General features: G+C 36.6%; 1 protein-coding gene across 2 annotated transcripts in view; it reads right to left on the bottom strand.

Annotated features, from left to right (window-relative positions):
- CEP112 (centrosomal protein 112) overlaps positions 1-13670 on the bottom strand; it is a 432986-nt gene that overhangs the window by 388497 nt on the left and 30819 nt on the right. For both annotated transcript variants that reach the window (XM_007455273.1, XM_007455274.1), the window contains one exon: positions 2186-2276. In XM_007455273.1, coding sequence (XP_007455335.1) covers positions 2186-2276 — 91 coding nt within the window. The remainder of the gene's footprint in view (positions 1-2185; positions 2277-13670) is intronic.

A 13670-nucleotide genomic window follows, 5' to 3' on the forward strand; every position in this document is an offset into this window, starting at 1 on the left:
AAAAAAAAAAAAAAAAAAAAAAATTAGTTAACAGGGAAGTTTGTATTGCTGTCCAAGAAGCTCTTTGTTCTTAAATTAATTCTCATTCATACACTGTACATAAAGAGAAATAAGCTTTGGATTCACATCATGAAAACATAATTATTTATTATGAAAAAGTAATTCTTTACTTCTTAAAAAAATTAAGGACTTCCCTGGTGGTGCAGTGGTTAAGAATCTGCCTGCCAATGCGGGCGACACGGGTTCGAGCCCTGGTCCGGGAAGATCCCACATGTTGCAGAGCAACTAAGCCCATGTGCCACAACTACTGAGCCTGCACTCTAGAGCCTGCGAGCCACAACTACTGAGCCTGTGCACCTAGAGCCCGTGCTCCGCAACAAGAGAAGCCACCACAATGAGAAGCCTGTGCACCGCAACGAAGAGTAGCCCCCGCTCACCGCAACTAGAGAAAGCCCGCGCGCGGCAACAAAGACCCAATACGCAAAAATAAATAAGTAAAAATAAATAAATTTATTAAAAAATAAAATCAAATTCCATGCTCTTTTCCCTCCCATATAATTTATTATATTACAAACTTATCAAACCAGATTAAAATTATAATTAACTGAAGACAGCCAAAGATCTGTACTCAGAAATGGACAATGACCTGAAAGTCCTACAAACTCAGAAAGTCAGTCTGTGGAAAATAATAATGTACATCCTACAGTACAGCCAAAATATTTTATTTTATTTAAATTTAATTTCTTGGTATAGCATTTTCATGCTTTTAGAAAACCTCACTACTAACAAATAAATCTATTTATCTATGGTCATTTAAATTATCTGAAGTGATGAAAAATACATTAAAATGTCCTTCAGACACAGATGTAGAGAACAAATGTATGGACACCAAGGGGGGAAAGCCGCGGCGGGGTGGGGATGGTGGTGTGCTGAATTGGGTGATTGGGATTGACATGTATACACTGATGTGTATAAAACTGATGACTAATAAGAACCTGCTGCATAAAAAAATAAATAAAATAAAATTCAAAATTTAAAAGAAAAAAAATGTTCTTCATATTTTACTGAATCTCCAGATTTCTACTGAACAAAATGTTAAAATTCATTATTGCCTCTACTGTTGGTCCCTTGCTTTTTGAATGTGTGTGTGTGTGTGTGTGTGTGTGTGTGTGAATGAGAAAGTCTTTTAAAATGCACCTCCCTTATTTATTTTGAGTAAATATAATGACTGATAATAAATTCACAAATATCTAAAATGTGCTGCTCTTTATATTCAGATATTTATTAAAGTTCCAAACTGGAACCCTCCATCACTGGAGAAAATGGAAGGCGTTATGTTCAGAGCAAATGTTCTAAAACAGTCATGTTTCACATTCAACTTGCTTGTAACTAAAAGTCTCATCACCCAAGACAAGCAGAGTTATGCTGTAGGAAACAGGCAGAGTCCTTCTCTTTATCAAGATGACCGGAATGCTCATCAGCTCCATGGTCAAACCAAATGTATGTTAAGTAGTTACATGCAAGAGAAGTATTCCTATTTCAAGATAGGAACAGCTCACCTTCATCAGGAAGGCAGTGCTCCCTACTTCACCACAAACTAATCCCAGTTTCTTAAGTTTGTGACCATTGTGTGTCTAATCATTTTTAGACATATACTGAGTAAAAGGGGGAAAGTAACTAAAAAACAAAACCTTTTCAAAGTTATTCTTCAATGCACAGGAAAAATGATAGACTGATTAACACGATGCCTCAGAATCTTTGAGAAAGCAGAAGGAATGCTATGGAACATACCAAATACACCACTTTCTTTGAAACCAGGATATTCACCAAAACCTTCAGACTTTATTGTTTGTAAGTAATCGTTGGAATTTAACAATATGAAACTAAAAATATGTGGAGATTTTTTTTTTTTTTTTTTTTTTTTTTTGCGGTATGCGGGCCTCTCACTGCTGTGGCCTCTCCCATTGCGGAGCACAGCCTCCGGACACGCAGGCTCAGTGGCCATGGCTCATGGGCCCGGCTGCTCCACAGCATGTGGGATCTTCCCGGACCAGGGGCACGAACCCGCGTCCCCTGCATCGGCAGGCGGACTCCCAACCACTGCGCCACCAGGAAAGCCCTATGTGGAGATATTTTAAAACAAGAAGCAAACAAACAAAAAGACAGAAGTAGAATCTGATCTTACAAAACTCCTTGGGGTAATAATCTGTCCATCATCTCTGTAGGTTGGACTCATAGACTGTGATCTGGTTTGGAGCTTTGCAATGCATTGTTCCCTATTAAGAGACCAAAACAGTCACAGTCAGAACTGGGGGAATTCAGAGGACACAGGGGTATTCAAATCTAGGATTACAATATTTTTTTCCTTTTGGAAATGATATGACTGTTTATATTAACAATGACGTTTCAATGGCAAAGAAAAAAGAAATACGAATAATAACCACTTGTATTTATTAAACTATAAATAAAATGTCACCTAAATGCCACATGCTTGCTTACAAACAAATGCTATTGTTAAGTGGGACTATAATAAACCACATGTATTTCCCCTTTTCCTACGTGTAGGAAGAGAAAAATTGAAGCATACATTCTCAGAGAAGATAATTGTTTTAAAAGGTTAGCAAGTTTTGTTGGATTCATGTTTCACATCATGATGAAGTCTTAAAATATATAAAATAACAAAACTTTCACATAGCGGAAAGTCTGGATTAATTTGAAGCCATCTCAGAAACCACAGATAAATCAAAGCCCTAAATTTAAAAATATGCCATGTTAATTTAGGTAAAACATAAGTAGAGCATAAACAGGAAAACAGTTTAATCTTCCAGATGAATTAGAACAGAAAGATTTTTTTCTCCCATATAAAATATAGTACAAAAAGTGCCATTCTCAATATTCTACTTTAGCCTAGAGTCTCCCATATATTTTTTTCTTTTTTAAAAAAGAGCTCTATTGAGGTATAATTGACATACAAAGAACTGAACATATTTATTGTGTGCAATTTGATGAGTCTGAACATACGCAAACACCTGTGATACCATCATCACAATCAAGGTAACAGACATATCCAACACTTCCCAGAGTTTCCCTGTGACCCTTTGTTTTTGTTTTGGTTTTGTTGTAAGAACACTTAATATGAGGTCTATCCTTTGAACAAATTTTGAAGAGCACAATACTACATTGTTAACTAGGCACTAGGCTGAAGATATGGAAACAACCCAAGTATCCATTAACAGAGAAATGGATAGAGCAAAAGTGGTATACACATACGATGTGGTATTGTTAACTCTTTAACTGGATTATGTGGAGGGCACTTGGCGCAATCATCTTCCTGGACTGCCATATTTTTATACTACCAGGGAAAACGGATAAATTACTTTATCCATTATCCTAGGGAATCTAGTTTCCTAAGAAAACATGCGACTTCCCTTCATGTCCACTTCTCTCCCAGATATTTCTATTCAAGCTACTTTAATGGAAGTTCCATGATGACAAATATCTATTCTCTGAATGGTTACTTCAAGAGACACAAAATGAAAACCAACCATTATTTGATGAATTAAAGCCACTGACTTTCAACCACTAGCCACATCAGGATTTCCTTCACAAGTTGTGGGTCATACTAAGTATTCTCAAAAGACAGAACAGTAGTTCAAAAAGACAAGATTAAAATTAATGTGTTTTTTGGTAGTTAACACTGACAGAATAACATTCCTTAGACTAGTTACTAAGTAATTGAGAATGTCTGAAAAAGTTGTTTTAAAGAGAGCTGTGGATTTTTTTATACCCCTACTCAGTAGTCCAGATATCCAAATACTTAAAAATAAATGAGAAAAGGAGATAAAGTAATATTTTGAGAATAATCTCATCAGCCAGTGTGCTTGAGCTGATATAAAGCATTTAAAACTTAGTATGTGGGAAGAGACACCCTGATATACCATACTAAGAAGTGGCCTGTTCTTCTTTAAGAATAGATTAAACAATCATAAAAAGAGTGATACTTAAAAATTGAAAAATGCTTAAATATTAAAAGTAATTCCTCTCATAGAAAATATTAATAAAAAAGAGGACTGAAACATTTATCTATTTATTACACAGGGTGCATACATAAAACAACACATCCTTTTAAGTCACATGTAGCTGTCTTCTGTACCGATCCTACCTCTTCCCCTTCTTAGTAAATTTTCAAAATAAGTTATTGAATCTATGTCCTACCCTGCCATGTCCTTTCCAATCAACTACAATCTGACTTCCACTCATCCTGAAAGTGCTGTAAGTAAAGTCAGCATTGATCCCCTAGGTGCTCAAGCAAATGAGCCGCGATCTGTTCTTACCCTGGCTGCTCTCACTAAAACATTAGGGGTGGTGCTTTAAAGATGCCACATTTATTGGCTCCACAGAACCATTCTTTCCTGGTTCCTATCCGGTCCTTTAGAAATCTCCTTCACAGCTTTTTCACTAGCTTTTCTTTCTCTGCCCATCTCATACATGCTATAATCCCTGGGGTTCTGTGTCTAACCATATTTATTTTCCTTTTATGTGCTTTCCCTGGTCAATCCAATATACTATTAGTTTTTCAAATAATAAGGAGAAGCTCTGATTACCAATCTACATCTCCAGCCCAAACTACTCTCTTGGCCTCCAACCCCATTGCAAACACAAACTGAATAGCCCTACCTCCAATTCAACATGCCCAAAACTAAATTCATTCTATTTCCCCTGAAACATGCTCCAGTGCAGGCCAAGTAAAGCAGAGGCATTGCTGAAGTGAGCTTCTTGTGAAGGCAGTTGAGCCAACTAAAGAAGGAGGTCAGTATCATTGCTAAGATCCAGCTGGCACAAGAAGCATAGGGCATTAAGCACAGAAGTTTCATCTCTTGCCACTGATAATGACTCCAGCTGGAAACACAATTAACTGGAACTCTAAGGAGGCACAAAGACGGCTCAGATTCACAGTGATGGGGCTGGAGGTCAGGGTGAACAGGGAGACAGAGGGCAGGGGGCAAAGCTTAACCCTGTGTTATCCTTTAGGAAGAACAGCAGGTGCTGCCTGCCACAGAGAATAAACAGCAAGTCATGGTGCTTATGAAGACAGCCTACCGTTGGTACGGGGGACACGATTACAGCGAGGTCAGGACTACGGAGCTTGTGCCAATGAGGAGGAGGGACTGTGGCTCATTCACGTGTGGGTGCCAAGCTAGCCCAGAAAGCAGGGTCTCGGTGTATGAGTAAGATTCCCTGACGTCCAAGTGCCTCCTTCCTCCTCTGGAGGGGTAAAACTAGAGGAAATGTAAGTTTTTCCCTTTCACTTTTTCCTAATGCTAAAATATTTCAACGACAATCCAGAAACGTTCTCCCAGCATCTTTGCTGATTCCAAATACTACAGAAACATAGACTTGTCACTATAAAAATAAAGAGATAAGTAATGAGACATATAATAAGCTTTAAAAGTCTAAACAAAGACTGACTGAATTTCTTCCTGCAAAAGAAACTTATACATATGGAAAATTTCTAAAATGTCTTTTTAATTTGTGTCCTCAATGTGATTCAAGTAGACATTTCAGATATAAAAAGGAAATAAACAATCTGTGATCATAAAAATGTGCTTAAAAATGAAAAACACGATTACCAAATTTTAAAACCACAATGTAAGAAGAGAATGGCTGATAAAATATAGCGTAAAATCAAATCAGTGAATTAGAAAACTACTTTAAGAAATATTCTGAGAACACACAAAAAAATTAAGGGATGAATATAATAAATAAAAGTGCAACAGATAAGGAAGATAAATTCAAAATCTCTCACATCAAAATAATATGAATTCCAGAAGGCATATATAAAACAGAAACTGGGAAAATAATAATTAAAGAAATAGTAGTGACAATGCCAGTCAAGACTGCATTGGAGAAAAACCTAAAGGAATAACCTAGAACATCTCTTTTAGCTCGGACAAAAATGCAATGCCCAAAAAATACCCCCAAAATGTAATGCCATGCTATTGTCAAAAAGACCACAAATAAATGTTGGTGAGGATGTGGAAAAAAGGAAAACCTAGCACCCTGTTAGTGGGTATGTAAATTGGTGGAGCCACTATGGAAAACAGTAAGGATCGTCCTCAAAAAACTAAAAATAGAACTACCATATGATCCAGGGATTCCACTCCTGGGTATATATGCAAAGAAAATGAAAACACTAATTCAAAAAGATACATGCACCCCAATGTTCACAGCAGCACTATTTACAATAGCCAAGACATGGAAGCAACCTAGGTGTCCATGAACAGATGAATGGATGAAGGTGCGGTACCTATATACAATGGAATACTACTCAGCCGTAAAAAGGAATAAAATTTTGCCCTTTGCAACAACATGGATGGACCTAAAATGTATTATGCTAAATGAAATAAGTTAGACAGAGAAAGGCAAACACTGAATGTTATCATTTATATGTGAAATCTAAAAAACAAAGCAAACAAGTATAACAAAACAGAAACAGACTCACAAGCTAATTGTTACCAGTAGCGAGAGGGGTGGGGGGAGGAACAAGGTAGGAGGAGGGGATTAAGAGGTACAAACCACTATGTATAAAATAAATAAGATACAAGGATATATTGTACAGCACAGGGAATATAGCCAATATTTTATAATAACTTTAAATGGAATATAATCTATAAAAATACCGAATCACTAGTAGTATGCCTGAAACTAATATAATATCGTAAATCAACTGTACTTTAATTTAAAAAAATGTAATGTCATAAAAAGGACAGGAACTGAAGGTCTGCCAGGCTCTGGTTTCAGAGACAGCTAGAAAGAGCAGGAAGTATGACTCTGGACAAGTAGGAGAGAATCAAAGTTCCTCTAAGTAGAAGGACAAAGTCAAACTCATCAAGAAACCAGAAGCAGGGATGGAGTTCCTTGTTCTTGAGAAGAAGCTGAAAATCCGTGCTGGTGACCACTTTGGAAAGTTCTGGCTTATAAGAAGCTTTGTGCCCTGGAAAGGCAAGGAACACAGACATGGCCTCAAAGCCAAGGAACTAGACTCGTCGTATGAAAGGACAGAGTTCAAAGTGAAAAGAGGGGGGACTTCCCTGGTGGCGCAGTGGTTAAGAATCCGCCTGCCAATGCAGGGGACACGGGTTTGATCCCTGGTCCGGGAAGATCCCACATGCCACGGAGCAACTAAGCCCGTGCGCCACAACTACTGAGCCCTCGTGCTACAACTACGGAAGCCCACACGCCCTACAGCCCGTGCTCCGCAACAAGAGAAGCCACTGCAGTGAGAAGCCCACGCACCGCGATGAAGAGTAACCCCCACTCGCTGCAACTAGAGAAAGCCCGCATGCAGCAATGAAGACCCAATGCAACCAAAAATAATTTTTAAAAATTAAAAAAAAAAAAAAAAAAAGTGAAAAGAGGCATTTGGTTCCCCAAATTCCTATAAACAGGAGGCAGGCTGGGAAAACTACTCAGCTTAAAACAAATCATTGCTTCTGTTAAAAAGAAAGAAAAAAAAAGATAATTCAGAAGGAAAAGTCAAGAACCCAAAAGACAGAGCAGAGAACCATGAAGAACACTTCCAGGAAGCAGCACTAAGCCCTAATCAAGAAACTGGCAACCAGCACCTGCTAGATTTCAGAATTTCTATAGAACTGTCATTGGTTTGTGTCTCCCATTTTCCCTGTTTTTTAAATGGGAATTCTCCAGCCCCTCTCTCACCAGCCCCTCTCTCACCAAAGGTAATTTACAACTTTAGTTCACAGGTGTTTTCAATGGAAGAAGCCACACCAGGAAAGTCTCACCTACACCTAGATATGATTTTTATTAGGTTTATTGAGGTATAATTTATGTACCGTAAAGCCATAACCATTTAAAATGTAGAGTTTTGACAAATGTATATACCTGTGTAACCAGTACAATGAAGATACAGATTCTTTCCATCACATCCAGAAGTTCTCTTGGCCTCCTTGGCAATCAATCTACTCCCTCCCACAAACCCAGGCAACCTGCATTTTGCAGAATCTCTTCTATATGGAATCAAACAGAATGCACTTTTTATGTCTGGCTCCTCTCATTAAGGAAGAGAGATTTAGCCATGTTGTTGCATGTATCAAAGTTCATTTCTTTTTATTGATTAGGAGTATTCCATTATATGCATGAACCTTAATTTCCTTTTTGATTCATGTACTGATGGACACTTGTCTCCAGATTTGGCTATTATGAATAAAGCTGCTATGGACATTCAAGAATTTATGTGGACACACATTTTCATTTCTCTTGACATGTAGGAACAGAATTGTGAGGTCATATGGTAAATTATCTAAAACTTTGTAAGAAATTGGTAAACTGTTTTCCAAAGTGGTGGTGGCACTTTATATTCCCATTAACACTGTATGAGACTTCCAGTTTCATCTCATTGTCACCATACTTGGTTTTCTGTCTTTATCATTTTAGCCATTCTAATGGGTGTACAGTGGTATCACATTGTGCTTTATAATTTTCATTTCCCTGATAAAGGATGATGTCCATCTTTTCATGTGTGTACATTAGCCATTTATTTATATATACATTTTGTGAAGTGTCTGTAAAATCTTTTGCACATTAATTGGATTGTTGTCTACTTTTCCTTGAGTTGCACATACTCTAGACACAAATCATTTATCAGATATATGTATTTAGAATATTTTCTCTATATGCGGGGAGCACTATCTATTCATGATATAATACCCTTTGTATATTTTCTGGATACAACATGCTAATTAAGAATTTTTAAATCTATATTCATGCAGGAATATTGGTATGTAGTTTTACATTCTGGGAATGTCTGTCTTCTTTTGAAAACAAAGTAATACAGACTTAAAGTGAGTTGGGAAGCATTCCCTCTTTCTCTATTTCCTGAAAAAAATTCATGTAGGATGATATCATTTCTTCCATAAAAGCCTGATAGAATTCACCAAGGAAGCCATCTGGGCTTACAAATTTCTTTATAGGAAGGTAGTTAATTATAAAATAAACTTCTTTGGTTAACTATAGGGATACTCAGATTCCCCATTTCTTCTTGTCTTTTAAGGAATTCTTCTATTTCATCCAAATTTTCACTGATACAAAGTTGTTTATAATAGCCTCATTACACATTTTTTTTTTTTTTTTTTTTTTTGGCCATGCCACGTGCTTGCAGGATCTTACTTCCCTGACCAGGGATCAAACCCGGGCCCCTAGCAGTGAAAGTGAGGAGTCCTAACCACTGGACCACGAGGGAATTCCCACCTCATCATATTCTGAATGTCTGTAGGATCTGTGGAGCCTCCTCTTTCATTCATTCCTGACATTGCTTATTTGTGTTTTCTCTCCCATTTTTAAATTTTTAACTGTGGCAAAATACATGGAACATAAAATTCACCATCTTAACCACTTTTAAGTGTTCAGTTCAGTGGTTGGAAGTACAATCACAGTGTTGTGCAACCACCATCACCATCCATCTCTAGAGTTTTTCCATCTTCCCAAGACTGAAACACTCTACCTATTAAACAGTAACTTCCCTTTCTCCTCTCCCCTCAGCCCCTGGCAAACACCATTCTACTTTCTGCCTCTATGAATTTATATTTCATATAAGTGGAATTATACAGTATTTTTCATTTTGTGACTGGCTTATCTGCCTTAGCATAATATCTTCAAGGTTCACCCATGTTGTAACATGTGTCGGAATTTCCTTCCTTTTTAAGGCTCAAGAATATTCCATTGTATTATATGCCACATTTTTATGCATTCATCCATTGATGGATACTTGGGATGCGTCCATCTTTTGGCTACGGAAAATAATGATGCTATGTACAGGGCTATACAAATATCTGTTTGGGTCCCTGTTTTCAATTATTTTGGATATATACACGGAAGTGGGATTTCTGTATGATATGGTAATTGTATTTTTAATTTTTTGATGAGCTGACGGTGTTCAACCACAGTACACTATTTTACATTCCCACCAACAGTACAGAAGGGTCCAACTTCTCCACATCCTTGCCAAACACTTGTTTTGTTTGTTTGTTTTATAGTAGCCATCCTAATAGATGGTATCTCATTATGGTTTTGACTTGCATTTCCAGAATGATTACTGATCATTTTTTTGGAGAAATGTCTATTCAAGTCCTTTGCCCACTTTTTAATCAGGTTGTTTGTTTTTGTTGTTGTTGAACTGTGGGGTTCTTCACATACTCTGAATATTAACCCTTTTTCAGGTAGGTGATTTGCGAATATTTTCTCCCATTCCATGGGTTGCCTTTTCACTCTGCTGACTGCGTCCTTTGATGCACAAAAGTTTTTAATTTTGACATGGTCCAATTTATCTACAGCTTTTTTTGGTTGTTGCTTGTGCTTTTGGTATCATATCCAATAAATCAATGCCAAATCCATCGTCATGAAGCTTTCCCCCGATATTTTCTTTTAAGAGTTCTGTAGTTTGTAGCTTTTACCTTTAGGTATTTGATCCATTTTGCGTTCATTTTTATATATAGTAAAAAGTAAGAGTCCAACTTCATTCTTTTGCATGTGAATATCCAGTTTTGCCACACCATTTGTTGAAAAGACTGTCCTTTTCCTATTGAATGGTCTTGGCACCCTTGTCAAAAATCATTTGACCATATATGCAAGGGCTTATCTCTGGGCTCTCTATTCTAATCTATTAGTCTATATGTCTGTCTTTATGCCAGCAGCAGACTTTTTTATTAATTTACCCAATCATTAATTTGTTCAGTCATTCATATTCATTTAACAAATAACTGAGTTATTAACTGTGCTCCATGGTACAGTGACAGGCCTTAGGAATATAATTGTGAGCAAGACAGTCTCTCTCCTCAAGGAGCTTTGTGAATAGGAACCACAGACTGATATCAGAGCAGACGACACCCCTTCTATAGTTTGTTAAAGATCATTCCCAACAGTCTTTGCATCATCTTCATAAAACATGAAGTCATAAGGGAAAAAAAATGCTTTATTGATTGCTACATACAGGTACCTAAGTACCGTGGCCTCTATATCATTAACACTGACAAATTGTGGTGCCTCACTTACCAAATTTGGTCAGTGTATTATGTGTTAACGGGCACACTCACATTTACAGTGGTGTCTGTCCTTTGCATAGAGGTTGGTTTGGGTACATTTCCTCTTTGCTTCAACAAACACCGAGTACAAAGAACATCTAGAATCTCCAAAGGTGTGTGGACTTATATATATTTTTGGTGCTCTCTCCAAGTGTTTTTAGCATCTCAGTGTAGCCAAGCAAGAAACTTATTTAATTCAAAAACTGCTAGTTATTTTTTATTTAAAATGCAAAAAAAAAAAATATGTTCATTACAAAAGGTAAATAAAACTGGCAACAGATCTAGCTTCCCACGTTTCCCTGCACAAACACCAAACGTGAAAGTGAACTGTAGGGTTATGTACAGTTCTCTCTTTCCTTCATGTATCTTAGACTAGCATCAGCATTGACCGTCCTGCAAAATAGCCTTGTTTCCCAGAAACAGGAAGACCACTATACCTGGGTTGGGAAATCTATCCTTGCTATATCCAAAATAATAATGATAGAAAAGTAGATTAAAACTATTTACATGGCTGTAACATTTCTGATTATTTTTTTCAACTCTAGCAATTTTATAGCCACTTTTTACCTCTTCTTTCCACACCTCTTTAATCTCTATTATGAGGTGCTAGCTACTAGAAGGGAGGTAAGATTAAAACTGCACACTGGTGCAGAAAGCTCACTCTATCCTTTGAGGATAGCATGACACTGTTTAGATTACTGTGGCATTGTAGGAAGTTTTGAAATTAGAAAATGTTAGAATTCCAGTTTTGCTTTTCTTTTCCAAGACTGTTTTAGCTATTCAGTGTCACTTGAGATTCCATACGACTTTTAGGAAGTATTTTTCCTTTTCTGAAAAGAAAAAAAAAAGCCACTGGAATTTTGACAGGGATTGTATTGGGTTGGCCAAAACGTTCATTCGGGTTTCCCATGTGACCCAACCCAATATTATTCAATATATCACTTTGGGTTGTATTGTACATCTTAATAATATTAAGTCTTCCAGTCCATGAACTCATGTCTTTCCATTTACTGGTGTCTTTTTAAATTCCTCACAACAATATTTTGTAGAGTTTTTAGTGTACAAGTCCTTGGTTAAGTTTATTCCTAAGTATTTTATTCTTTTTGACCCTGTTGTAAATGGAACTGTCTTCTTAATTTCCTTTTGATCGTTCACTGTTACTGTATAAAATTGTGACTGATTTTTATTTGTTGGTTTTGTATCCTGCTACTTTATTAATTTGTTTAATAGTGCTAATAGTTTTTTGTGGAATATTTAGCTTTCTATATGTAAGATCATATCATTTGTGAACAGAGATCATTTTTCTTCTCTTTTCAATTTCGATGATTTTCTTTCTTTTTCTTGCCTCATTGCTCTGGTTAGGACTTCCAGTACTATGTGGAATAGAAGTGATGAGAGTGGGCATCCCTGTCTTATTACTGCTCTTAAAGGTAAAACTTCTGCTTTCACTCTTAAGTATGCTGTTAGCTGTGGGCTTTTCGTATACGGCCTTTATTATTTGGTTTCCTTCTATTCGTAGTCTGTCAAGTATTTTTATCATGAAAGGGTGTTAAATTTTGTCACATGCTTTTTCTGCATCAACTGAGATGATCACGTGTTTCTTCTCCATCATTCTGTTAATGTGGTGTACTATAATGATTGCTTCATTTGTCAAATTTTCCTTGCATTCCGTGAATATATCCATCCCACTTTGTCATGGTGTATAATCCTTTTAATGTGCTGTTGAATTGTTTACTAGTATTTTTTTCAGGGTTTTTTCATCAATATTCATCAGGAATATTGGTTTGTAGTTTTCTTGTAGTGTCTTTGTCTGGCTTTGGTTATCACAGTAATGCTGGCCTCATACCACGAATCTGGAAGTATTTATTCCCTCCTCTTCAATTTTGGAAGAGTTTAAGAGTTTGGATTGTTGTTAACTATTCTTTAAATGTTTGATAGAGTTCACCAGTGAAGCTATCTGGTCCTAGGCTTTTCTTTGTTGGAAGGTTTTTGAATACTGCTTCAATCTGCTTACTATTTATAGGTCTGTTCTAGAAATAGAAATAGATTTTCTATTTCTTCATGATTCAGTCTTGGTAGACTGTGTTTCTAGGAAATTATCCACTTCATCTAGGCTACCCAATGTGTTGATTGACAACTGCTCATTGTACTCACTTATAATGTTTTATTTCTGTAAAATCAGTTGCAATGTCTCTTCTTTCATGACTGATTTGTTGTCTTTTTTTCCTAGTGGTTTCCATGATTTTCTCTAATGTTTTCCCATGTTCTGTTTTATTTCCTTTCTCCTGCTAGCTTCAGAGTTTGTTCTTTTCCTAGTTCCTTAAGATGTAAATTTAGGTTGTTGATGTCAGATTTTTCTTTTTTAATGTAAGATTTTACAACTATAAATTCCCCTCATAGCACTGCTTTCACTGCATCCCATAAGTTTTGGTATGTTGTGTTTTCATTTTCATTTGTCTCAAGATATTTTCTGATTTCCCTTTTCTTTTTTGACTTCTTGACTATGAGTGTGTTATCTAATTTCCACATAATTATGAATTTTCCAGTTTTACTATTGATTCCTAGTTTCCCTAC

Source organism: Lipotes vexillifer, unplaced genomic scaffold (assembly GCF_000442215.2).
Source record: "Lipotes vexillifer unplaced genomic scaffold, Lipotes_vexillifer_v1.1 scaffold664, whole genome shotgun sequence".
NCBI classification, from domain to species: domain Eukaryota; kingdom Metazoa; phylum Chordata; class Mammalia; order Artiodactyla; family Lipotidae; genus Lipotes; species Lipotes vexillifer.